The sequence below is a fragment of the Aythya fuligula genome, chromosome 2 (assembly GCF_009819795.1).
Source record: "Aythya fuligula isolate bAytFul2 chromosome 2, bAytFul2.pri, whole genome shotgun sequence".
Classification (NCBI taxonomy): domain Eukaryota; kingdom Metazoa; phylum Chordata; class Aves; order Anseriformes; family Anatidae; genus Aythya; species Aythya fuligula.
In genome coordinates this window covers 84,234,625-84,262,303 of record NC_045560.1, presented here as the reverse complement: position 1 = coordinate 84,262,303, position 27,679 = coordinate 84,234,625, and the positions used below count along the sequence as shown (strand labels likewise).

The window sequence follows — 27,679 nt, the reverse complement described above, 5'->3', positions numbered from 1 at the left end:
CTGCCCTCCTCCCCCCCTCGGCCGGCAGCCCCTCGGCCAGAGGCAGGCTCCGGGCGCCTCTCTCCCCCCTCGACGAGCCCATCCCGGGCTCGGGGGCTCTCGGGGGCTGCCTCTGGGGGTCCCTCCGGCCCCAGGGGCTGGGGTCCCGCCGCTCCCTCTCCTCCGAGGCTCTCCCCGTCTTTTTGCTGCGCCTCCCCGGAGCAAATCGCTTTCCAGACGTGTCCCTGATGTCAGCGCGCTAAGCCCAAGCCCCAATCTGCTCCGAGAGATGCTGATCGGCTTACGGGCCGGGAGTTTGCTCGCCGCCCTTCCTAAACCCCAGACCTGCCTCCCAAACCCCTCTCCCCTCCCTCCCGGACCCGGAGGGATCCCCTCAGCGGCATGGCCCGGCTCGGGGGCGGCCGGCGAGCAGGGGGCGACGAGACCCCCCCCAGGCTCCGGGACGCCTAGACGGCGTGCCGGGGTGCCGGTGTCAGGGGTGTCGGCGACAGGGCTGTCGGTGACAGGGCTGTCGACATGGTGCTGCTGTCGGGGGCCGGGGGGCAGCTGGCCGGGGAGCGGGTCTGCCCCGCTCCGGGCTCCGGCAAGGAGCTGCCCGAGGCGGAGAGCGGCCCCGAGCAGGGGGCGGAGGGGGCTGCCGGCCAGGGGCAGGGCGACGAGGAGGAGGAGGAGGAAGAGGAAGAAGAAGAGGACTGCGAGGAGTACGAGGATTTCTCCGAGCTGCCCGACACCTGCAGCATCGCCTCGGACGACTCCTTCTACCCGCCGGGGGGGCTGGAGGACGAGGCGGAGGACAGCTGGTCCCTGGAGCAAGGCGACGGCGGCAGCCCCGAGGCGCTGAGCCTCTTCCGAGCCTGCTGCACCAACAACGCCGTGGTGCTCCGGGCACTCATCCGGCAGGGCCCCGAGGAGGAGGAGGTGCGGGAGACCGACCGCAACCGCCGGGTGAGCAGCCCGGCACGGCCCGGGGACGGGATTTGGGGAGCACGGGGGGGGAGCCGCTCGGGTTTTGGGTCCGCAGCCCCGTGGGGTAACGATGAGGTGTGGGGGAGCCGAAATCCCGCACCGCCAGGGTGGGCAGCCCGCTGGGGGGCAAGGCTGCCCCTTAGGGATCTCTGCTTTAGGACCAAAGCTTCCCCTTCGCCATCCCGTCCCTCCCCTTGTCACATCGAGAATCTGGAAAACTGCTCCAAGCCTGCCTTCCCCTCTCTGCTTTGTGTTTATTTCTCTTCAGCTCTCCTAAAACTTTCAGCTTGCTCTCGGTTCCCAGGACGCCGGGGGCAGAGTTTGGGGAATTCCTGCTCTACAGTCAGACTTGGTGGAATTCACCTCCTATTCGCTTTGTAGCCTATTTTTGGATCTTGTGTCATTGCAATCTCTGTGATTTGGTTTTTGGCTGTTAGTTAGCTAACTGCAGGGCTGGAAGGGTGTTTCACTAAGTCAGAAAGTGAAAACTTTTATGGGAATGTGCAGCTGGGACACTTGAGTTACACAGAAAATTAGCAAGAGCAACTCCAATCACTTGTTTTTCTACCGTTTATATTGAAACTAACGAAACTAAGTAATTTTTATTTGTAATTTGCATAATTTACTTGCTGTTTGCATGAAGAATCTCCAAAAAATGTCTGTGACTACTCTGTAACAGGAAGATTTTGAAGGAAAGCATGAGTGATTTTAATTGGGCAAGTGACTTGCAGGTTTTGGCAACTTAAGAGGTCTTTGCATGGCAAATAAGACAATAATTTGGCTTGGGACCTGTTCAGAGATGGACTTTTCTTTGGTCTTAATTGTATTTACCTGTAGGATTTTTCCTACAAAGAATCTTTTGTTCCCTCATACAACTGTTTCAGCGATCCAATTCAGTCTATTTCTACAAAAGCTACCAATGCAACAAGTTGTATTAACACATGCAAGGGGCAGCCAACTATGCCATGGGGTCGGGAAGGAGCTGCAGAGTGTAGAAATGCTTTAGATCTACTTTTCTGCCAAAGGCAAGGTATAGTGCAGGTACACTCCTTGCTGGTATCACGTGAGATCCAAGCCTATGTTGTAGCAGGTCGTGAAAGCCCTGCTCAGGTCCCTCCATCCCATGCATGAGGCTCAGGCCTGTGCATGTGGTGCTGGCCTGGGCCTGAGCCCCACCCATGGCCACTGACCTCCATCGGCATGCGTTCATCAAGGCCTGAGAAATGTGTGGCAGTAGGGACAGTTCTGGCACAAAATGCCTGGAGCTGTCCCTTCGGGGACACTTTTGGTGGGAAAAAAAAATCAACAAAACCAATAAGTAAAATAAATTCTGGAATTCAGCGACTTCTGGAAGCCTCACTGGTGACATGGGGAATGTGAATTCAATCCTCCCTCTGCCTGAGGGGATAGGACCCCACACAGAAGTAACCTAAAGACAGCAATGCAGAGCATGGCAGTATGACTCTTTGGACTAATGAAAATGGGATGCTAGAAGCTGTTGGCCCCATGGCAGGACTCCTGGACCCTCTTTCAGGCCCTGTGTGGAGTCAGTCCATGAGCTGGCAGCCTGGTTAAACCACAGTGCATTCTCCATTGGGTTTAAATAAAATGTACAAGAAAACAGATTTCTCTTCCGATTTTGTGCATCTACTGCCAGTACTTTCCCCAGCCACTGCTGCTCAGAAAATCAGGGCAAATATATATTATTTTGCAAAAGAAAAGCCACATTTCTTGGGGAATTTTACCTGACAAAAGTTAAGTTTCTCTCAGCAATTTCTTTTTCCCGTGGAATTTTTGCTTCTCTTAAATTTGCAAGTTATATAAAATCATCGCACGTTACGCATAAACAAAACTTATTTGTACTGCCAAAAAGTAACTTAAGAAGCTACGTATCATATTCTGCATATTCTGCTTGTGCTGGATCCTTTTTTTTTTTTTTTTTTAATTGCTCATATTTACAATATTAGCTTGCAGAGTCTTCTTTTTGGCCAGGATGCTGTTTGTTTACAATGCTATCTTACATCTTACATTTATTGGAAAGCACCTTTAACGTTGTTGGTTGTTTTTTTTTTTTTGTTGTTGTTGTTGTTGTTGTTTTACACTGGGAACAAATAAGGTGAGCTTTCATTTCTTCTGAAATGTTGTTTCTTTTCTGTGTGAGGCATGAGAAAGAAAACTTGAGAATTGAGGTGGTGAAGGGAAGGCTGTCCAACTGAGTAAAGTGACTATTTTCACATCTCTGATCTGATAACTTCTGTAATGTTTGTAGTGTGCAGTTGCATTTTCACATTTATTTTTTTCAAAATAATAAAAAAAAAAGTGTAATAAGTAACTGTAGTAAGACAAGGCCATATTTTGATTCCCAAAGTAATTAAACCTAAATCTCAAAATATAACATGAGGAAGAAACTTCCTAATGGTTAAAATCTTAAAATGAATTTGGGAGCAAACATCTGGAGTTTTGGCATTGTTTTGTTTTTAATTTTTGACCCCAACCCTGAAGTGATTCCATGTGTAAATTTAAGATTTGGAAGAAATTATTTCCAAAAATGCTAAGATCCAGAGGTAACCTTACTTCTTACATATTTTTTCTTGATCCTTTTATTGAAATACACCAATTGTCTGTTTTGAGTCTATTTTCCAAGTCTAAACAGTGACTTTTTGCAGGGTTTCTGCAGGAGCTGACTTTTCCCATGCTGGGTTTTTGAGCTGCAGGATCTCCCGCACAGGAACCACCTGTCAGGCACAGGCTTTCATTAAATTCACCTTCCTGCAGTAAAACAGACTTCGCTACACCCAATTTATTAGTCACCACATGTAGCCTGAAGACTGTCTCATTTTCATTGCCATGAAGAGAACAGCAGTTTGTACCATTGTCTGTGTATGTTCCCGAAATGCTTCATCCCTGCATCCTCTGCTGCCTGAGTGGGGAGTCCTGAAAGGCCTCCTTGATGGTGCCTCTTTCCTCGCCTTGGCAGGTCTCATATCAAAATATTTGGAAAACAATTATGACAACATATAATATACTAATTGCAGATCAGGCAGGATTGCCTCTCATTCCTTAATGTGTTTACCTGCTTCACATTGGCAGTATTTACTGTGTTTACCTGCCTCACACTGGCAGCATTGAGGGCTCTGCAAATATATATGAGAAGATAAAATCTTGGTTCCAGTGAAATCTCTTGACCTGAGTGGGACCAAAACACCATCCAGATAATGACAGTCTGGTGACAGACTTTTCACCAGGTGGTGTGGGGACTTCTCCTTACTGGCTACATTTTCAGGATTTCAGGTATTTCCATTTCATAAGTTTATCATAATATTAAATCCTGTCTGGAGACAAGGATTATGTATACTCAGAAAAAAAGAATTTCAAAATTTGGTATTACCTAACCACAAATGAGAGCCATGACAACAGAGAAGTCAATCAAGGAAGGGAGGAAAAGAAGGCAAAGAACATCCCCATGACAGATTTAAAATAATCACTGTTGCTTATCCTCAGAAAGGTTTTGTGTCAGCTACCAAAGTTGTATAATCTATTTTATTATGTATGCTGAAGGTCCATATTTTAGAGCTGATATATGTGTAAAAATGTTCTGTTGTAGTCTTCAGCTTTTCATTTTTACGTCAGTATTCAAGGGGTCTTTCACCCAGCTCCACACATAACCAGGAACCACTACTTGGAAACCAATTGGAATTAAACACCTTAATGTTGTAAGTACACCATTATACAGTGGAGATTGCATATTTGTGATCTTAGTTGCTCCCCTTTAAAAGGTGTGAAACAAAATAATATAGGTGGCTCAGCTTTTGAGCTCTTACTTCTCCTTTCGAAAATATTCTTAAACCCATCTAGGAGCACAGCTAATTTTTCTCATAAATGCTTCATAAAGGATGCTGTTAGTCTGTACTGCTCTGTAGCAGGTTGTGCTTTGAGGCATGATAGTTCTGTAGCTCTGTCATCAAACAGGCTTGAATCTGTTTGTTTGGCATTTCTCTCCTTTTTCTTTTGAAGGAAGAAAACAGTTTCCAAGGTTGTTGTTATTCTTTACAATCTAAGTTTCTTTTGATTTCCCCTCTCATTAGCAACTGATGTTAAGTAGAAAAAAAAAAACAAAAGAATAAACACCTGGGGAGAGACAACAATGCTTCAAAAGCCTGGAAGTTGCTGTACTCAATAAGCAAAACAAGGTAGCAATGTACTGTCTAGACACCTACCTAAAAAGATTGTGAGAATGTGGGGTTGTGCCAGCCATGGCAATAAGTCCAGTGAAGTAGGAGCAGGAGAGAAGTTTCCCACTGGGGGTCTGCACCATGGTGCAGTGCATGAACTAGGAAGAAGGTTTCTGCTCATTCCTTCTCTGCTCTACAGAGAGCTGTGGATTTCTCCAGGGGGTGTTTCAAGGGTCTGTTATGCTTGTGCTCTGTTTGTTGTCCCCTCAAGCCACTGCTGAAGTGGCTCTGCTGGCTTTTGAGAGAGTTTACGGAGATTGCTCTCCTTGTCTGGGCACTGTGAACACCTCCTGAAGCAGATAGGGTGCATAGGAGGGAACCAGAGACTGACCCCCTGAATCGAATGGAGATGTTTCACAGAATGCAACCTAGATTTGGTTGCGAGTTTCTGGCTGTAAAAGGATGTTTCAGAATGGCATTGCTCACCTAGTCTCCTCGGTGGACTTGTAACAGCATTCAAGGCATAAAACATTTATTTTTCTCCCTGTCTTGCACTGCCGATTGCTCCTCAGCAAGGCAAAATAGCCCACAGACTTTTGTGCCACCACAGCTAGACTGCCTCAGGTTTCCAAGCTAGTTTAGGTACTGTTACCCTTCACAGTTATGCACGGTGAGTACTCCATGGAGATGACACCTGAATTTACCTTTGCCAAAAGGCTGTACTTCTAAAACTGTGACTGGCTGAGGGGGACATGGAGCTAGTGGTTCCCAGTTCCTGGGCAAGAGGGTACTGGGCTTGATAAGGCTGTTCCAGAAAATCATGTATCACTAAAAGTGCCAGAACTTGTGTAACATGTAACGTGGTTGTTTGTTGTTTGTTCTGTCTACATGACGTGAACTTGTAGAAATGAGAAATTAGGACTGCAGTATTTTGCGGTGGGAGATAAAGTTCTCTGTCGCATACTACTTTCAGCTGTTGTGACACATGGTGTCTAAGTCATCCCATGTCAGAAAAATAAAAAAAATATGTCATCTGCTACGCTTGTGGGAAATTTTTCATATTTCCATAGGCAGTTTCAGTTCCCTCGTGTTCTCTCATGAAAGGTATTCTCATGGGAGGGATTGCATTGAAACTTAACATCATGACATTAAACCATAAAAGGGAATTTTTTAGGGTGGAATTAGTTTTAAAGAGACCCTAAAGGCAAAAGTAGTGTAATTTAATCCTTCAAAATAGTACAGAAATATCCAAATACACCAAAAAAAGTCCCTGGGGATATTTACATATTTAAAAAGGAAGTGAGCGAGCAAAACAAAGCAAGGAATAGTAGATGGCAAAATACAGAAACAGCTCAAAGTGAATTGTGAACCCTTCAAATATTGTATTTGCAGCTCAAGCAAAGCCATCAAAAAGGAGTGGATAGACCATGGAAAATATGAAGTCATAGGCTAAGAGGGAATTTGTTGAACCAATCACAGCATGGACCAGCCTGATACAAATGGGCACTTGGAGGCATCATCAGGATAGTGTAGGCAGGTTAGATGACTGCCTGCCCTTGTTAGGTGACTAATGCCTTTCTAAATCTGGCACAGACACATATCCTTTAAAATAACGTAGAAGAGATATATACATGGAACGTTATTTCTGTGGAGTCAAGAGAACAGTTAATAAGGATTATGAGGGTGCTTAGAAATAAATGGAAACCCTTTGTCAGACCACTGTAAATGCATAATGAGACCCGCTGCATCCTCCACTCATTAAGCAGGTAGTAAGGCATGATTCGTACTTAGTGTCAAAAGCAGCATTCGCTAACAGAAGCAACTTAGTGGAATTGATCGATTCAGATTTGAAGATGTCATCAACATGAGAAACTTGTACAAGTTTAATCTGGTTTCAAGCAATGCAGCTATTAAAGAAAACAGATGAAGAGCAGTTTCCTTGAAGAATTTTGACAAATTGTTTCTTGTAAAGTGGATTGAACAGGAGAGAGGATTTCAGCCGGGCAGTAGCCCAGAAGTAAAGGTCATAAAAATCCTTTGTTCCAATATAAGTGGTATTTCACATCAGTGTCTTAAGTATTTGGACTTGCAGAGCTCCTCAGTGACGATCCTGGTTACCCAGCTGAGCACAGGTTTACTCCAGATGTAATAAAGTATAGCTACATTAAGAGTGTAATGGTATTCTAATGAGACTGATTTCTGGGAGATTTGTCATTAATAATTATGACAGATTTATAATAATGTTTTCAGTAGAACATGTCTGTAACACGGATAAGAAATGTAACCTTACTAAGCCTTACTGCATTTCTCCAGTACAGCCTTTCAGGTTTATTTTACTGTGCACAACGTGACACTGTTAATTTCCTCATCCTTTAGGAAATGCAAGTTCATATTCTTGACAGGGGACTATGGAGGAATTACTCTAGAAAGAATACTGACACTAATTTTTTCACTTACATGCTCCTAAGTTCCTTTCCCTGAAATTTTGTTGAGGCATAAACTGCTCTCCAAATTTCAGGATTTAGATAAATGTCAAGTTCTTGTAGTTTGCTATTTACTATTATAAAAGTGCTATTTGGAAGGAATGCATAGGTATTATAGATATCTATGCATCTTCAGACAAAAGTTCCTTCTGTTGCTGAAACTGAAAAAAAAAAAAAAAAAAAAAAAAGTAGGTCTAAAAGAACAGGCAGAAAGAAAGAGGCAAAGGGAAAAAGGAGCTCAGAAAAATCCATTAAGAACAATTGTCTTTAGAAAATTCTGTTTTAAATCCTATAATAAAGGATATGGAAAAAGATAGTGATATTGCTCTCCTCCTTGCTTATGGTGGGGCTAAAGACTCCAACAGAAAAGACTTAGATTTTTAAATGAAGCCTGATAAAGGAGAAGAAATCTATAGAAGCATCCTGGGACATGAAATAGAAGGTTATTTTTCCTTTTGGCTGTCTATCCTAGCTGTCATATATCGTCTTGTAGCAGGAAACGAACAATTCTTAATAATTTCTTCCTGGTTCTGTTTTGCCTCCTTTCAATTTAAGTATTGTAGTTCTGTTTTTCAGCTCCATAGAAAGTCTTGCACAGATCATTAGTAGTGTCAAAGGTGCCTTAAAAGGGACTTCGCTTTGGACTGAGAAACCTCAGAGGAAGCATCAAATTTTCTTAATGCTTCCAGCATAAAATCAAATCTGTGACAGAGTTTGTGTGTCCTGAAACATGTCAGAGATGTTCAGTCCTTCTCAAAGAGCAAAAAGGCAGGAAGTTTTTCGAGGGATGGCCATCAACTTTCAGTAATGATTCACCTCTAGGAATAAAACAACCAAAAATCTTGAAGCTCAAGAACTATATGAAGATGTTTAAGAGGAGTGTTTTAAAGAACTTGCATGTGGGATATAGACAGTGTGGCTGCTGCAAATTCAGCATCAAAAGTTCAGAAGTAGGGGGCATCTTCCACTAGTACAAAACTATACAAAAATTCACATTCCCCAAAGCATTCGGTTGCTGTTCTTGCTGCCTTAGGTTTTCTGTGACGTGTATTTTCATTAATAGATTTTTTTTTTTTTCAAAGAGGATAAGACCAAAATGAAATGAAGCTGGAGGTCTGTACTGTTTTGTAGTGGCATTAAAACATTCATTTTTGAGCCATTCATTCAGTTTCAGTGAGCACTGACATATCTAAAGAATGTGTGACTGCATGGAGAATCCCCTTGTTTTGATTCCAGCAACTCTACTGATACCTGGCATACTAAAATGTAAACTAGTGGAAGTGATTTGTCTCTGAGCAACGTTGTTCTTCTACATTCCTCTGCCTTCCTCAATGACTAAGATATCTAATGTAGATTATAAGAGTTTTTAGTTTTCAGTAACACTTCTCTATGTGTCTAAGATAGCACAAATGCTTGACCATAAGGGTATTTCAGATCTTTGGACAAGGAGTGCTCCTCCTCACTTTTCAGACCTCAAGCCTGACCTGAAACAAAGTGCATGGCAATACCATCTTTCATAAAAAAAAAAAAAAAGTGGAAGTTAAACAAGATGTCACTGTTAAGAAGCATCTACTCATTCCGAAAAACTGGGTCCTGTTGGGTTTCAGTAGGCTATAGGAGCTTCAAGTACACTGGGAAAGGATGTGGATACAAGAGTCCAAAAATTCCAGAATTTAACTTTGAGCTAAGTACCAGTGGGTCCTTGTACACTAAGGTTTTTGGTCTTGAGGCATGACATCTAAAGAGGAAAAATAAATGCTTCCATCTCAGGCATTGGATTCAGAGTTTTCTGCTAAATGAAACAGCATGGGAGCAATGGATATAGGTAAAGGCTGAGGGTAACAACAGTTTCTCATTCCACATCTTTCAGAGTCACTGAGAGTTTAGTTTTGAGTTATCTTCATGTCCATTGCTCCCAGTAGTATTGGAAGTAATGATTTGGGTTTTGGCTTCTGAAGGACCACTGTCACCACTGCCATGTTGAAGGGAAGAGCTGGGCATCCCTCCCAGCAGGAGGCTCTTACTGCTTTTCCTTCCGCTAGTACGCTTCTCAGATATGTGAGATGTGTTTGTTTTCCACTCAGTCTGGCTTATCTCTGGGTTTCAGGAGCCATTTCAAAATGGTTTTGAAATATGTATGTGCCTCTTTTGCAAGTGGCACAGGAATTGCTTTTTTTTTTTTTTTTTCCATAATAATTTTAGTCATGTGATCTTCTGTATGTGCTTGGGAATAATATAAACTGTGAAAATAAATACTGAAAAATGTTGAACAAGGAATACAATCAAAATACCTATTTGTATCTATTCAGACATTTTAGCAGGTACTATTACATTCAAAATCTGTCCTACTGTTCAAGAAGTCGTATGCTGGAAGATAAAAAAACCAAAGCCCTGTTATACATAGTGGTAATAACTACTGTGCAACAGAGACCAGCAAAAATCAGGTAATTTATCACAGTACTGTCCTATGTGAGTAGGACTTCATTTTCAGAGAGATTCAATAGTAACTCTTGCATTACTTTACAGGTGTTGGTTGCTTAGAGCCAGATGAGCTTAATGCATATCAGGTTTATTTTAAATTACATTTCATTAAAACACAATTTTCTTCCTCTACAGAAAAGTGATATGTGATCATTAAGTAAAAATCACTGCTAATTTTGCAATAAAGATTGATTTGGAAAGAGTTGGCAGCATTTTAATGTAGAGGGACACATTCCATAAGCACAGGCTGTGTGATCGTGGCCAAAGGAGATGGTCTCTGGCACTGGAGGATGTGTCCAGCCCAGCTCACGTCCACCTTGCCCAGGGTCAGCCCCTCTGGAACGGGCCAACAGTGTCCACACATCTAGCACTTGGACGAGACCCAAGTGGTTCTCCTAGTTTGTCATTTATTTCAGGCTTTTCAACAAATGGCTAACTATTTTTCTGTGCGTTCTTCCTGTTGTACTGTGGAGTCAAATATAGCTGCACAAATGCCACTTACTAAAAACTGCTGGTAGTTTTTAAAATAGAAATCAAAATCTCTGGAGTATGTGCAAGCCATGAGGAACTCTTACTGGCTTTATTGGAGACAGGAGTTGTCCTTTAATGCCTTCATAAATAAGGCTGCTCTCAGAAGGTTATATTATTAAATTATTTAAAATGCTATGCCACATAGATATGGATTTATTCATCTCGAAGGGTTCCGCCATTAAAAACAAAACCAAAATCCCTCCAACCTGGGCTAAGTATAATTTTGTTTCATGCCCAGAATATTACAATAAGAAATAATTAAGTACCATATGAAGGGAATGGTTGTCACAGAGTCTGTAGTTGCACATCTGGCAGCAAATTAGCAATTCAAATCGCAGCCACTATGGGAAAAACCCACAATGTGGAAATAGTTCCCATTTTTCAATTCTATTATTTTCTATTATGTCTGTTAAATTCCATGGGGAGTAATTTGAAAGCAAGCTGATTCAAAATGGGAATGACTCACTGTCAGGCTTTTGTTGCTTCATGCATTTCGGATGTATAATGTTTCGAGCCTGACCCCGTAATACTTGGGTGGCTGATCTGGTGATATGTTAAAACCCTCTCACATATGTGTTAGGTTTTTGCTTTTGTTTTTGTTTCTTTGTCTTTTGCCTCTCTGTACATGAGGGCCTGTCTTTGAAACAGCCCTTAAGTAGGCAAGCACTGATGCTGAGACCTGCCAGCCACCGCCACTGCCCAAAATGAGGCCCTGGAGGGAAGTTTGGTCAGTATTGCTACTAGAGGGGCAGGCTGGCACGTGAGCTGTTGTTATTAGTTTTATGAAGAGGAAAACTGGCAAGTAATTGAATACATTCATAATGCTTGAAAAAAATAAAAGGAGGTCTTTGGCATTTTTCTAGAAAACCTAGTAGGTATCTTGCTATTTGTAGCTCCTGCGAAAAAATCTTGGCATGCCATTTGCTTGGGAAACGGGAAGACCAGCCATGTACTCATAAAAGTGCCTTTAGGCATGGATGGAAGAAAAGCAAAGCAAAACCAGCACCAGCCCATGTTGAGCTGCTGTCCTCTGGCCGCTGACTTAGGGGAGGGCTGAATCTTCCTGGCCATCTGCCTCTCCTGTACGGGAAGGATGCTGCTACCAGTTTTGCTTTGCTTTGTTTTGCTGCTTCTGGCATTGGTGGTGTTTTCTCCTGCTGCCACATGGGCTGTGGGCATTTCTCAGCCAGAAATATTCTTCCTCATGAAGGTACAACAGGGTTAGCCATGTGCAAAGGTATTCCTGAGCATAATTGCTTGTGGCATAGGACCCCTAATTGAGAACTAGGTACTTCATAATCGTGTTAGCGCCTTACCTGAGCTAAAATAACCTGTGTGCAGCTGGCTGAATTCAGGTGTCTCAATGCATTTACAACACTCATCTCCACACAAGTTCCCTTGAAGTGCACTGGATCCATGACATAAATGTGAAAAACTCCCTGAGAAAGCGAGGTAATTTGATGTGACGGACAAGAGCTGCCTCACCAGTCATACCTGTTACAAGAAATGTAGCTGCCTGGAGACTTTGAAAAAGTTGCTTTTGAATTTTAAAAATACAAGCAGATACCGCAGGCCTTTACTGCCATACATTACCTCCCAATCATCCTGTTAGTGATACGACGTGAATCAAATTGAAATATTTAATGCTAAACAGAGACACTTTAGAAGCAGTAAGGCATATGAGGTTTCCAGGAACAAAAAGGAGGAAAACAATGAATGAAGGAGGGAGACATGGTGAATGAACGTCAGCCTTTCTCTTAAAATTTATCACCCAAATTGTTCTTCTCTGAGATGCAGGATTGTGAAATGTCTTTCACTCGCTATTGCAGTTTTATCTTCTGCAAGCACTTTTAGATTGACCCAGTTTATGCTTATGGCAGGCAGTGCAGCTGATTTATGAGCAGAGCTCCCTGTGCAAGGAGCCTCCCAGCAGGACTGCCTACAGGTGGGTGCCCAAGGAGCAGCGCTGTTTTCATGTGCAGCTTTGAGATTGTTGCAGTACGTTTCATGGACTGCATGCATTCAGTGAACAGATCTCCCTCCAAGGATTTGAATTCAAATAAGAAAGGAAAAATTTGCCTGGACGTTTCTAGCAAGGTGATGCTGCTTCTCTACTTCTCATATGTCAGGTCTAGCACTTTGTTCTTGCTGTCCATAAAACTCCCAAATGACCTGACCTTAGATGAGGTCTGAAACAAGAAACTGCAACATTCAGTTAGCAACTGTAAACCATCTAAGTAAATTAGCTTTTACTCATCAAAGAAAGAAAAGAAAAAAAATACAACAACATGTAGCTTCTGAAATTGTGACAAAGATGCTTTGCCTGATGAGCTGCAGGTGGAAGCTTGACCACATGGCCATACTTGTTCATATTTTTTTGATTCTATTTCATTTCATTTCTGTAAAAAATAGCCTTTCTCATCTGTGAAAGTGAAAGAAGATCTGAACAAGCTTTCCTTTTGTTTTTACCACAGTGCAGTTTTGCTGCACAGACCTAAGTCACCTTAATTCCTGTTGAATTAAAAATAAAAGCCAGTGGAAACTGAGCTTCACAGCCTATCTCCATATCAAAATGTTTCTAAAGAGTAATGAAAATTTTAGTAGACTTGATAGGGAAACTAGAAATGACTTAGATATTTAATTATAAAGTCTCTGAAAAGATTTTAAATCTCTGTAAGTTTACTGGTGTTTTCGTTCTTAAGTGATTGTTTAGGCCAGAGACTTCTGATGCAGAAAGCCACATGCTGATGAAGTTCCTCGTGCCACAAACAATTTACTATGAACCAATGAAGATATATGGAAGATAAAATGCTATTAAATCAGTAATTTTTAAATCTAGCTGTGAAAACTATTCTGCTTGTTCATGAGCTTAAAAAAGAGAAGGAAATTGTAAGTTGTCAGTTTTCTGACAGAGGCATGACCTTGATATTTCCTCCCTGAGCTTTGTAATCCAGCTGAGTATAATGAGTTAGCACACAATTTTTAACAGAAAAACAAACAACAACAACAAAACATGTCTGACTTAAAAATAGACACAATCATATCCTGCAAACAGTGCTTTCTTTGGAATCAGCAAGGTGCACACTGCCTTCTGTTTACTGCTCCTGTATGAGTCATTGCCATTGTGTGGCTGATACCCTCTCATGTACTTCCTGAGGTGTGGAAGGGGCTTTTGGGTCTCATTCAGTAGTGCTGGCACGAGAGTGATGGACTTCTGTGGGGAGTTTTAAGTTCTCTGTCAAATGCAGGGTCTGGAGGTTTAGAAGGCTACAAAGTGTACACGTCCCTTCTTACCTTTTCAGGACTGGAAGTGTTAGCTGTACATTTATTTTCTTTGGAAAAGAAGTGGGAAAGTCAGTCCTAGGAAATGAGACATTTGGCATCAGATGATAAAACACACATTAGAAAAATAATAATTAAAAAGAAACAGAAAACATCACCACCAAAACCAAAAGCAACAGAAAATGCAGACCTTAATGCATTAAATTCAGAGATTATGGTTGAAAAAACAGCATAGATGTGGATTTGGTGGCAGTGAAGGACAGTGCTTGTGGCTCCCACGGGTCCTGAGGTCCAACAGAACAGCAAGCTTGGGGGCAATGCCTTGTGCTGTTGGTGTGCCCCGGCTCAGCTCTGTGGGGAGATCAGGGAGGCTGGATTTACACAGAGCATTTCAAGGATGCTCAGAGGGGTCTGCTGTGGAAGGAGGATGGTAAATGGTCCACACACTCAGTTATGGCAATGTGACAAGGAGCCAAGTGCTAAACAGGTGCAGAACAAAATATTTACCATTTAGCATCTTTCTTGTGGTATATTTAATCATCAAGCAAACCTGGAAATGCCACTCTTCTGGTTTTATTCAGCCTACTGCAAAATTATTTGCTTTGTCCACAAGTGTGACCTTTGAGTAATTGCTAAAAGGATGAGGGCTAACTTTATAAAAATGACTGTTATTCATTTATAGTGTAGAAATGTCAGTTAGGTTGCTTGTTTTTTGTTGTTATCTTCAGAATAATGTATATAATTAGGCTGCAGGACTGAAAATTTACATTAGGAATGTCATGCGTCACTTCTAACTAAATGCCAAATTTATAATAATAGAATCATGGAATGGCTTGGGTTGGGAGAGACCTTAAATATCATCTAGTTCCAACACCCTATAATATTTAGTCTCACCTCTATATGTTATCTTCCTTTCAGACACAGAAATACCTCTTCATCCCACTGTTTTATTCTCACTATTCCTGTTTACTGCTAACCCTCCTATGGGCATCCAATTGTTGGAGAGTTTCTTTATCACACTCTCCATCTTTATGAAATAGAAAAATCGCCCAGATGTTAATGGAATCATTTTTACAATATTTCTTCAAGGAAAATGTGTTTCTTTGTTCCCATTTCCTAGTCCAGCGCTGTGGAGTTGGGCACCACAAAAATGAAGAAAATTGTGTTTCCAGGCCGTCTCTGCACTGGTTTAATGGCCTAGCGTCTCCAAGCAACCAAATCCATTTCCACCAGAGGTCCTCATTTACCATATCAGGATCTCAGCAGTTGTGGGTATACCTTTGTTTATACCTTTAGCAGAAAAACACTTCCAGTTTTCTGCGCTTGCCAGCCGTTTTGCTAAGATGGAGCTCTCTAACAGCAACAGATCAGCCCTGACAGCCTGTGCGACCTCGATGCAGTACGATGGGAACTATCCTTCTGCTGTACAAATCCTGGGAAGCAGCGCACAGAGCTGATGGATGTGCAGGCCCATTTGTTAATCTCTAATTTTTTCAAGACATGAACAGTTATGGCTGCAGCCAAATGTGTAGTTAGATGAAAGTGCGAGCCCAATAATTGCTATGATGTTTGGCAAACACTGAATGTAATAACGCGTTGTTATAAGATTTAATAAGACGAACGTACTGTTCTTGTGAACAGTAATAGCTAACACAAACTGAGATGGAGTGCATCGGGTAGCCAGCCAATATTTTTCTGTATCCTGTTATTTTATATAAAGGTATTCATTTGCTGATCTTCAGATTGAGAGATTGGAAAGCTTTTGTGGTGAGTCATGGGGATAAAACTATGTTTATTTTCTTTTGAAAGCTCTGTGCTGCTTTGAAGCCAGCTAGGCAAAACTATTTTTCTTTTGTTTGCTTGGTTTTATTTGTTTGTTTTGGTTTTGTTTTGTTTTTAGTGTGTAGTTTCTGACTGCGTATTGAAAATTCTCTGTAAGACAGAAATCTTTTCTCCAAGGACCTGGAGCATCATTCAAAAGACCCTTAGTGTGTCTAGATACTGCTCTCATTAGTGAGCCACTAGCAGGAAAAATACCAACACTGCCCTGAAGTACCCAAAGACCCTGTGTCACTCCAGTGTAATTCTTCAGTTGTTGTGTCAAGCTCACTGCAAACAGCTCTGAAAAACTCTGTCAGATATGTTTGATGTATACTGCTTTATTTATCTGTTTGTTTATTTATTTATTTATTTGGTAGCAGGTTTCTTTTCAGCAAGAGGTGTAATTTTCTTTGGAATACTGTGTTTTAAATGTTTACTATTTCTCTTATAGGCACAAGTCCTTAAGAGGTAGGTTGCTTATATGAATTCCTGGAGTCCTGACCCAAATATTTTCCAGTTTTATAGAGCAGAAGAAAAACAGTTTCTGGATTGTTTGACTGAAAGAGTATTCCATAAAGTGGATATACTCTATTAATGATTTAGCAGTCCTTTATATAGGCAGGTCATCTTTAGTAATTCTAGGTATTTGAATATAAATATGAAATTACTCCTCCGTCTTTTTTTTTTTTTTTTTTTTTTTTTGTAGTTAATTTTGTCTTCTTTTTTCAAATCCAACAATGTATCAATGATCAGTTCCCTCCCTACATATCTTTATTATATAGGTAAATGAGGTGTACTCATAACATGATGAGAGCCTTAGGTCCAGACACAGAGGCAGAAGACACTTTCCTGCCTTTATGGCATGAAACTAGACACTCAGCTGAGATGGATGGCGTGGCCACAGGCTTTGATAAGAGGAAGAACTGCACAAATGGCAGGTAGAACTTCACTCAGCTCTTGACGCTAAGTAGTGACATACAGTTCAAATGTGTAATGCTTTGGCTTATTCAACTCCAGCTGCAGTACTGTAGTTGACTTAAGACAGGTAAGGTCTTCATGCTAGTGTCTCACTTGGATACTATAAATACAATTTTCCCCTTAATAGAGCTGTTTGCTCATGTATTGATACTGATTACAGCTGCAGTGAATGATGAATCCTTACGCAGCCTATTGAGATACTGAGAAATTTAAAATTGGACTGTATATTAATAAACAAACAAATAAATGAAAAGCTGCCTAAAAGCCATCCTCTTCGAGATTAAAATAAATAAATAAATTGAATCTACAAAAAATGGCCAGCTACTAGAGGTAAAAATGTCCCTTCTGAATTCGATGTCATGGCGCATGTTTGCTCAAATAAAAAGTCAAGCCAAGCTTCTTGCAGGTAAGCATAATTGTGGACCAGCCTGTTCCCTAAGCACAGTGCTAAACAAATGTAAGGCTACTTGCTAGGGCTTGAAAGCCAGTAGCAACAGTGCTCTTGATCTAGCCAAGTACTTGTCTCTGATTTTTCAAAAATACCATCCTGCCTTTTGTTAAAGCAGATGCATTTCTCCTAGGGTGGTGCCGAACCTACAGGTTCCTTACTGGGTTTCCACTCCAGTGGCTGTATGCATCAGTTACTGTATTTATTAAATAGCAGAACAGTAGCTGGATGGTTTAATAGCAGGAGTTCTTGCTCTCTAACCAGTCATGAATGTTACAGAGTTGTCAGTGCTTGATAGTGTAAATCACAAGAGCACAATTTTCTTTGCCCTCCATCAAAGCGTTTTCGTTATGGAGATTGGTCTGTGCCTCTATGTGAAGTTTGATTTGAGACACACATGTGCATCCCACAGCCACACTGTGTGGGAGCTGGCATGCAAGACAAGTAAGGTGCAAGACAGCTGAGAGCTGACAAGCCTAATTTATATCATCCTGATTTATATCAAGCTCTTTCTTAACAAGGTTTGGGTCTGGTGTGATTCCACTACGAGATGGTTCAGAGAAATATAGGCCAAATGAATTTACAGAAGTTGGAGGAAAGGAATTGAAATTTCATGGGAAGTCTTTCCCAATATGACTACAGGAGCTCACTGCCACAAGAGGGTGCTTGCAAACTCATCACTGGCAGCGTCTCTTCAGAGAGCTCCACAATGAAAATGCACTGCACTAGGGCCTTCAAAATGTTTTTTATAGGAGAGGGAGATTAGAAACAATGATAGATTATGAGGGAGGAGAAAGTTGTGCATTTATTTATCACCCAGTGTCAAATTTAAAGTTATTGTTTTCAGACAAAGATTTTATGAATCATTATTTTTGGAGAGATCTCCCCCAAAAAAACAACATCCTATGCATTCAAACACTGTGTAGCCTCTTGCAACAGATCTAGGTTAGAGGCAGCGTGTGTCTGAAAGAACATAACAGCAAGAAAAATGCATCTATTGAACACATAGAAGAAGAGCTGAATGATAAGCCTTAAAGACAAGGGAAGTATTTTGTGACAGTTATGTTAGTGCACAAAATGTGTTTCACATTGCTTCTGAATATCCATATTGATAATACGATAATATGATAATAATATAATATGAATATTATGTTTATAAAATGGTGCAAACTCTTCTTTTTAATTTTAAATGCGTGTGAATGGATGAAAGGATGTGTGTGTGTATATGTGTGTGTGTGTGTTTAGAGGCCAGAAGAGAAATGAACAGTAGCATTCATAAGGCCCAAGACATGGAGTTCAGATCTAAACTGATTTCTGCACATTCCTAAATTTACCGTGCTGAGAGAGGACACTGGATTGAAGTCACATCAGGTCTGGGTTATGGTGTTAGAAGATCTGTCTTTCATTTTGTTTAGATCTTAGATCTTTTGCCTTTTTAGGGGAAAAAAATGCTTCAATAGTGTAATTGATATATTAGGAAGATAGTTATTATAACTCTATATTTTGAAGTCACTGAAAATTGAGAGATCCCCCAAAATGGTTTCTATGCACTTATTTCCATAGAAAGTCTGATGCTTATGACAATCTTGTTTTACTTTCAGTGGTTCCCAGGCTCCCTGCAGCTTTGCACAGCATCGGCAGGAGCAGTCAAAGCTCCCAGCCAAACTTATTCATGGGGGGAAGTGTTCAGTGCTGCCCTGTCTTAAATCCATCACTCGTTGGAAACAACAGTTCTGAGCAAGGCTTCCTAACCTGCCGTTCATTTTAGGAACCAGAAATACTTTATCCTTGTTTACAGGACTGTTTACAGCCCTTGGAAGCCTTGCTAAACATTGCATAGGAAGAAGGTGAAAGACAAAGATGTGAAATTGAGATCAGCTCACCATTCACTGGGGCAGGATCCCTGTTAAAATGAAGTCCATCATTTACATTGTTTTCTGAAGTCAGACCTCTTGCTTCTGCCTTATAAATCTCTCTTCCCTTACTTTACTGCTGGAGAAGACTGATCTGTGTCTAGCACAAGCACTGAAAAGCAGACACAGCAAGGAGGAATGTACAAATTTGGCTGCCATGTATCCTGCATTATTACTGTCAACACCACCAAAACATAGCACTAAAATTTGACAGTATTAACACTGATTACTATGTGCTATAAAACAGTAAAGCTGGGATTAGTAAGGTTGCATTATTTGTCAGGGATCATCACTTCTTAGTAGTTGTACCTAACATAATGGTCAAAATAAACTGAAAATGTGAAATGTAACCTGATCAAAATAGTGTTACTTCCCCCGCCATCTCCCCACAGTATATTTTGTCCTTTACAGCCAGGCCCTCGAAAGCAGAAGGCAGAACTTTTCCCCAGAAGCAGAATCCTGGTCTGTTTTCAGTGGTATTGAACCCAGAGATAGCTTCCTATTAATGTATGGCTAATGGAAATAAACTAGCCTAAGGCAACTGCTAGATGGACTGTCCATTAATTTTAAGTACATTTCATTTTTATTAAACACCATTTCCCTAAAGTTTCCTTACATATTCCTTTTCTAAAATTGCACCTTGTTTACTTCTGCTGTGAACGTGTCACATACATTGCTTAATTTTGCATTGATCTTAATACATTGAAAGTAACTTTTGTTTTCAGTTGTATAACAATGATCCCAGTTCCCTCTCTTTCCACATAAATTTCTTTATGATCTTTATAGGTTCTGCTCCACAAGCCTACAGTCACCAGCAGTGGCATTTCTCCTACCTGATGGAACTTAAGGCTGATCAGTATATTTCTAATATAGTCTCACCAGCTGTCACTGTAAAATTGTATATTGATTTCACAACATTTTTTTATTTATCATGAGTGTGTATACCTGCTAACATCTTGAACAAATAAATTATCTACATATATATATGTAGATAAACTTGTATCTATTTCAAGGGAAGCACATTAAAATTCCTAACTCAGGTGCCCAAAAGTTAAAGTATTCCTGAGTTTGTGGTACCTGCAACTTGCTTTTATCTGTGTGTTCAGGTCTTCAGTTCTTTATTTCAAGCTAGAGTTCAGAGAAGAAACTACAAGAAAACATTTTTCATGCAGTAACATGATTCTGATTGCTTCTGTTTTAAGAATAATCATCAAGTGTCATCTGACCCCACAACAAAACATCTAGCAATGCGATCCACTTCCCCTGCAACTCAGCTGTGCCCCTCAGATCTTTTTATTTATGCAGGGCTGTTTCTACTCCTGAATGCACTCTGCTCTTGGCCTTCTGCAGCAAAGAGGATGATAAAAAGGATGAAAGGGATAAAAATGGCCCTGCTTCTGCTCCACGCACTACAGCAGTCAGGATGGCGAGGTACTAGCAAGCACTGGCTGTTGGTCAGGTTATACAACCAAAAAATGCCTTCTGTACTGCAGCAGCTCTCCAGTCCTTTACACACAGCATGATTTGGGGAAAGTGCATGCAGAAGATGGCAAGGATAAAGGAGTGCTTTGCAGACTGAGAGAAGAAGTGGCCCTCTATGTCTGAGCCTCGCTTAGGAGATGAAGTGTGGTGAAGGGCTCCTGCGCAACCAGCTTGCCTCAAGGGAAGGTCACGAGAACTTCCTGCAGGAGTGAGAAGGAAAAAGGATTGCTACTTTCTGTGTAGCAGTCCTGTTTTCATCTCATTGAGTTCATTTTTCTTGTATGCCCCTTAGATCCTCAAGAAGCAGCTTCCCAAGGCTTCTGCCAGCTGCTGGTATTGCTAGTAACACCGAGACCAGTTCAAGCTGTACATGTTGTTGAAAAAGAGACGTCACACGGCTTTAATTGCCCACTCTTTTTACTTGATTCATTACACAAGTGGTTTTATTGGTTGTGTAATGCAAGCTTTTGCAAGTTCATTCAAAAATGAACTTTCCTGAAACTATTCTTAGAGGCGATTACCGAGATTTAGATTAGACGAGGTTAAGTAAAGACCTTTGCAGAGATGATACGTACACTAAACTATACGTTTACTTAAAGACATGTAGCGTGACTGATACAAGGGGGGGTTATTGCATAAGTGACATAAAACATATCCCACAAAATGGAGGGGGAGAACTGTGGTTCGTCATCTTCCTGTCTGAAGACCAGCCTGTGTTTGTTTCTCCTGGAGTAGGATTTGCAGTGTAACATAAATCTGTTTGTAATGCCCTGAAGCAAAGGTGGCATTTTTGTGCCTTTCATGTTCAGCTGCTGGAATGGATAGGGTCCTTCAAGTTTGCTTTTGGGTACAAAGTGCTGCTGTAGGCTGCTGTGTTCCTCTGCAGATCACGGGGTTTTGCATGCCGCTGCATCACTTCGTGCAGGAATACTCTCCCTGCTTTTGTCTCATTGCTTTCCTCTGTGGAAGCAACATCTCCCCAGGCCAGGTGTCTGGGGTTTTGTCCAAACAACGGTTGGACAAAAATCATTGAAATTCCTGATTTTTTTTCCTCCAGTTTCCAAATATAAATGTGTATATGACTAAGCTGTAACAGTTCTTTCCCTCAAAGGTCAGCCTGAATTATTTTGTGCAGATAATGTTGAAGCTTATGCGCCTGATGGATTTCTGTAGCACATAAACACCACTTGTCATGGGACTGATGACCTGAATAATTACCTCATCTCAGTCACCACTGACATAATCAACTAAACCAATTACACTACAAGCTCAAGCCACTTACAAAAGTTTCTCAGGTTGTTTTATATGGACGGGAAGTTTTCATGCATTGTACACAAATTAGTATATAGCCAATAGTGATGCTCAGCACTAAATTTTACTCTTCGCTAGTATGTAAACGTGTAGTTTCCCTGTTAACTCAAGCTCCAAACAGTTGCAGAGTATTTAACGGAGATCCAAATTTCTCTCAGATAATTTTGGGAGATTTCTTTCTTAGACTGATTGTTTTGCTTTATCTAATTAAAAAGAGATACACTTTAAGGTTATGTGTAACATGAAATATTAGATTTATGAATTATTTTTATTTTCAGAAATTAATAAGAAAAAAAATTAAAAACAGCTTTTTATTCCTTTATGTTTTATTGATCTTCCTTTTCTGTTACTCACCATATAGTTTGTCTAATATGCTTTTAACTTAGACATAATTTTTATAGTTCTCCCTGCATATGATTATGGATTGCAGTGAATCATTATCTCATTTAATTGAATTACAGGCTGGTTTAATCATTGCTGTTAAACCAACCTTGCAGAATTGTCATTAATACCATACAGACTGTATGCAAAGCAAAGTGGACAGTTGTTTATCCCGATGTTTATAAAAAGATGAGAGTAGTGTCAAATGAATCTTCTGCCAGACTAAATTTCTGTTTGGGATAATAAGCAAAAAGCTATAATAATCTGTTCTCATTTTCAACATCTTGGTGGAAAATACGTTGCCTGAAGAGATTTTTTTAAAAGCTAAAATAATTGTGTGTGGTATGTGATTTGCTCTGATACTCAGCTTGAGTTCTTTATTGATCCTCTAGTACTTTTTTTTTTTTTTTTTTTTTTAATCTCTATTATCCATAATTATCTAGTTTACAAATAGCATTACATCTGTAATTTTGTCATAAAATATGATTTATAAAATTGTCTCCTGAGATATCCACGGTCTCACTTAATCAGACACATTCCTGTATCGTTAGCCAACAGAGCAAAACAGACTGTTTTTGTAGTGGCAGCATTATTCAAGCCTTACATGAAATCAAAGGCACATGAAGAAATGTCAGTTTAAGAGGAATCACAAGTTTCCCAAGACTATTTTGTTCTATTTCAAGTTTATGCTTCTATGGAAAATTTTTATAGAATACATTTATTCCAGTTACAGAACAACATTGCGAATCTTCTTGAACATGGCTTGAGGAAGATGTTGCAACATCTGGTTAACTTTAGGTAGCCTCATGCCTGAAATTGTCCATTTAAGTATCAACCTAGCAATACTTTATGCAGAATATATGGAAAAATGGTCATTTATCTCAGGTTGACTACTTCGCTATACATTTTAAATAAAATACTGTTAATTTTGCTCTGTCACTTCAAAACAAAAATGTTTGTTAAATAAAAATAAATATGTCATAAAGTATAGAAAAACTGTGGGGCAGCTCTGTGTAGTGCTACATATTCCACAGAAGAAATACAGAGCCCTCCACACCTGGCAGTATCATTTGTAGTTGGGAAAAACAAAAACAAAACAAAAACAAAAACAAACAAACAAACAAAAAAAACACACCACCAAACTCTTACTGAGCTCAATGTCACACACACACACACACACACTTTCTGTGAAACAATCTGCAGTAAATTTTAACATAGTTGATGTGATGGATGGCTCATACTTTCTTGTTTGTCACATGGAGTCTGCATGTGATATCTGAAGATGAAATAGTATCTCTTGCACAGCCCAGGGAAGCCAGCAGCCCCAGTCTCCTCTAATGAAGAAATCACCTTTCTTACAGTCCAGAGGCAGCAATGTTTTTTCGCATTTATGGTCTCCTCAGCTCTTCTTCTGCACAGAGAATTGAAGCAGATTTTTTGCCTGTCATGTTTCATTGGTCTTGGGGAATGACAGGCAGCAACCCTGGCTGCTGAACAGGAGAGAAGAGGTCTCAGCCAAAAAAACAGCCCTTGGAAAGCAGGAATACTGTGCTTGCATGGTGTGACACACCATAGCTATTCTTTCAAGTCATTCATTATTATTATCACAGAGTCATAGTATTATTAAGGTTGTAAAAAACCTCCAAGATCATCTGGTCCAACCATCACTCTACTACCAACGTCACCCACTAAACCATGTCCTAGGTATTATCAATCTTTCTTCTCGCAAAGCACACACACTGACCATTTCACAGCTGCCCTAAGACCATTCATATGTGGAGCAGAATAATTGATGCCTTAGTAGAATATTAATGAGGTGAAGTGTCATACCTTTTGTGAGGATAAGCAGATGACTCAGGCTCAGAGTTTTCTAGATAAAATTAGTTTATACTGCTTTATGTTTATCTTCTGAAAAACATTGAGCACTCAGCCGCATTTTATTGCAGTCTGCTAAGATACAGGCTACTGCTTTACTGACTGCTTCAAAAAGCCATTTGCTGAAGACAGTGTCATATCAGTCATAACTACTAATTGAGATTTTTTGAATGAGCTTAAAACATATTATGGTGGTGGATATTTGGTAGAGGAAGTTAAAAATGTGATGCACTGATTGTGTGTGCTGGCTAATCTGTATTAGTAACTTTCAGCAAGCACAGTGCAGGCAGGGCAAGAGATGGGTGCAGGGAGGAAAAAAGGGGGAAAAAGAACAACCTGAAACCACAAGTTGCCATGGTGTTATTGAAGCAGGTTTGGGGAAATAACAGCGAATACGAGGGTTTATTACAGATTTCATTCTAAAGCTGCAGCCTCCTGTGACTCCCTTCATACCTAAGGCATTCCTGAGTGCTAGGCCAAGGAGGGCAGTCCTGCAGCACACCATCTCTCCACTGTGCCATGACCCAGGGGGGAACTCACATCAGCTTTACAGCCCTGGACAGTGTCAGGAAGCATGTGGCACTGTAAATGAGTTTTAGGGTCTCAGGCAACTGCTTGTCTTGCTGCTCAGCCAGAGGACATGGGTCATTCACTGTCAAATGCTGGGTTGTTGTATTCCTACCCGAGCCACTTCAGATTTCTCACGATTGTGCCTGAGAAGTGATTTTCCATGTTGCTGCACCATATCATCCCCCAGCAAGCTCCGCTCTCTGTTGTCTTTCCTTTTCCTTAAGCAGACAGTCTTTGACAGCATCTTTGGAAAACTGAGTTTAGAAAATGTTGATATCTAACTAATCTCCTCATTTTGTAAATGCAAATGGCGAATGAGACTGATTTATTCTGAGATAATTTGTGCCTCATATCTCCTGAAATCAGAATGTTGGGATGTATTGGGCATGTCGTTAATGCTCCGTTTGTTGGAAATGCCCACCGAAAGTCAGCAAATGGTCCCTACATACTGTAATGCCAAAGCTTGCTTGCAAAAAGAACTAATGCTCGTCATTTTTTTCTTGTCTTGCTGCTTGCTTCACTTTTTAAAAGAACAATAAATGAGCCTTTTATTTTTTCCTTAGCATCTGGTAAATAATTTTGGAACACAAAATTCTGTTAAAATATTTGTGAAAATACATCTCAGACACTGCATGAAACACATTATTCCCTTAGAGACAACATCTACATATCTACTCTAAATAATTCACATGACTTTGCTGTAAATACCAGTCTCTTCAAGAATTTTTCATTAAACATTATTGTCAAGAATTTTAGGCCTTTTATTGTCAAGAATTTTAGGTCTCCAAATTATTGTATGCTGAGTTTTCTGATACATTGGTCATTGTCATTTTTCTGAATGATTGAATGGTGTTTCATATCTGCAGAGTTTTTGGACTTGTAAAGACCTATATCCCAAACATTAGGTGAAAAATGAAATTACTAGAAACTAAAATAATGTTCTAGTCCTTACCAAGTTGTCACCGACACAGTTTTCTTTCTTTAAAGCTGTGAGTGATTACATTGTAGCAAAACTTGGATGAATCTGAACAGTCCCCAACAAAAGAAATCTTTCAAAGTAATGATCTTACCCAATGATGCAATTGCAAAATATCATACATAGCCCGTGAGTATCCCAAAGACCTGGCATTGCCTCTGTATCTTAATGAAGCCGATCGCCAACTAAACCAAAAAGACCATCCAGAATAACAATGAGGCAGGACACTGAAATATTAATACCTGGTTATCATGGTAATAGATCAGAAGCCGCAGTTGTGGTCATTTGGTGAATGTCTCTGCCTCAGCAGTGTCCACAGGGAAAAGAAATAAAAAGAGCATTGAGGCAAGAGCAACTTAGAAAAAGTGTGAGGGAGTCAAGCTGGACCATGCAGTATTTTACACTTATAAAGGTTTTAGTGGTTTTTGTTTTGTTGCATTTCTTTTCTTTTTCATCAAATTCTATTTCCTGCTGCTCATTTGTGATTGTGAATTGGTAGTGAGTCTGCATGAGTGCGTTTTTGGCAGGCAGGGTCACCAGAGAGGCTGAGATGTGTGTCACTTCTCCTGTCCTTTCAATAGCCAGATGCTGGTGCTGATCTGGAGAGAACTGAGCCGCGTGTTGGCCATGCAGAGGGACTGCAGGAAGCTTTGGTGCATCTGCAAGCACCCGTCTCCGCACCCATCAGCCCCAGGCAAGCAAATGCTGGGCTACTGAGTCATCCTGACGACTGGGGATAATGGATTTAATCCCTGTGGTCAAGCAAGGAATCAGGATTACGTACTGTAGTTCCATGTAATTAATGACGAGTGTGTCTTGATACATTTTAGAGAAGCTCTCAGTTCATTGCCTTGGAGTGAAATGCTAGCTGAGCAAGGTACCGCGCTGAGTTATAAGGCTCACTTCCTGGCTTGGCTTCTCCTGGAAGTTTTACAGGTGTCATAAAGCACATGAAACAGGAACTCTAACCGCAATTTTATGTTATTTGTGTTCATCAAAAATGTCAGGTTCTAATGGGAAATCCCAAACATTTAAGGACAGCAACAGGTAGCACGAACACATGGCTCCTCCCTATCACTTTCCCTTCAGAGAACAAGCATTTGTTTTTCAGAGGATTAATATTCAGGTGGGGTAGAATTCATCTTACCTGTCTGGTTCATTTTATTATACAATAAAATCTGATTTATTCTCATTTGGATACGGAGTATATAGCCGTATGAGCATGCGATACTTACAAACAGTTACTTTCCAAGTGGTACAATATAACACCTACTCTCGGAGGTATTTCTGAGGAATGACAAGTGTCACTTGCCAAAGGGAAGAGATAAAAAGCAGTGTTTTGGATCTGAACATTGCGCCTGGAGCTGATGACTAGTTATGCTGATACCTGTTCAGTTCTTCAGCCAAAAAAAAAAAAAAAAAAAAAAAAAAAAAGCAGACTACTAAGACTACTATTCTGATTTCTCAATGAACTTTTCTGAGTCCAGTAAACCTATCTCTCTCTTTATGCTTTGCTTACAGAATGGTCTTATCGTTGCCTGTTACCAGGGGTATGTGGATATTGTAATAGCCTTATCACAATGCCCTCACCTTGATGTGAACTGGCAGGACAACGAGGGGAACACGGCCCTCATCACAGCTGCACAGGCAGGTAAGGTTCTTTGCCTCGCCTCTTGTACAGGGTCTTAGGAGAAACGTGTGATGTGACTATTATTTCCAGTATTTTTTTCTCTTCAACTAGTCCATAGTAAAAAGCAAAAAGCCCTTCTTATACAGCCTCAGCAGGACTCAGCGTTGACCAGTGCTGATTCTATCACAGACCGGCTGTATTGACATCAGCCGTGTTAATCCTGATGCAGACTGGAGTGAGAGCAGAGCTTGTCTCCGGGCTGTCTTTTATCCCACCCAGCATGGTGATATTCTGTCAGCAAGTGTAACAGATCACATACGTGCAGGGGGTGCTCCCTAAAGCAGCACCGGCTCTAAGTGCACATACACAAAGCAATCTG

The 27,679-nt window shown here is 40.7% G+C and overlaps 1 protein-coding gene across 1 annotated transcript in view; it reads left to right on the top strand.

Moving 5' to 3' along the window:
* Window positions 1-516: 516 nt before the first annotated feature.
* Window positions 517-27,679, top strand: part of ANKRD33B (ankyrin repeat domain 33B) — a 39,543-nt gene continuing 12,380 nt past the window's right edge. The window contains exons 1-2 of the mRNA XM_032181099.1: window positions 517-945; window positions 27,192-27,321. Coding sequence (XP_032036990.1) covers window positions 517-945; window positions 27,192-27,321 — 559 coding nt within the window. The remainder of the gene's footprint in view (window positions 946-27,191; window positions 27,322-27,679) is intronic.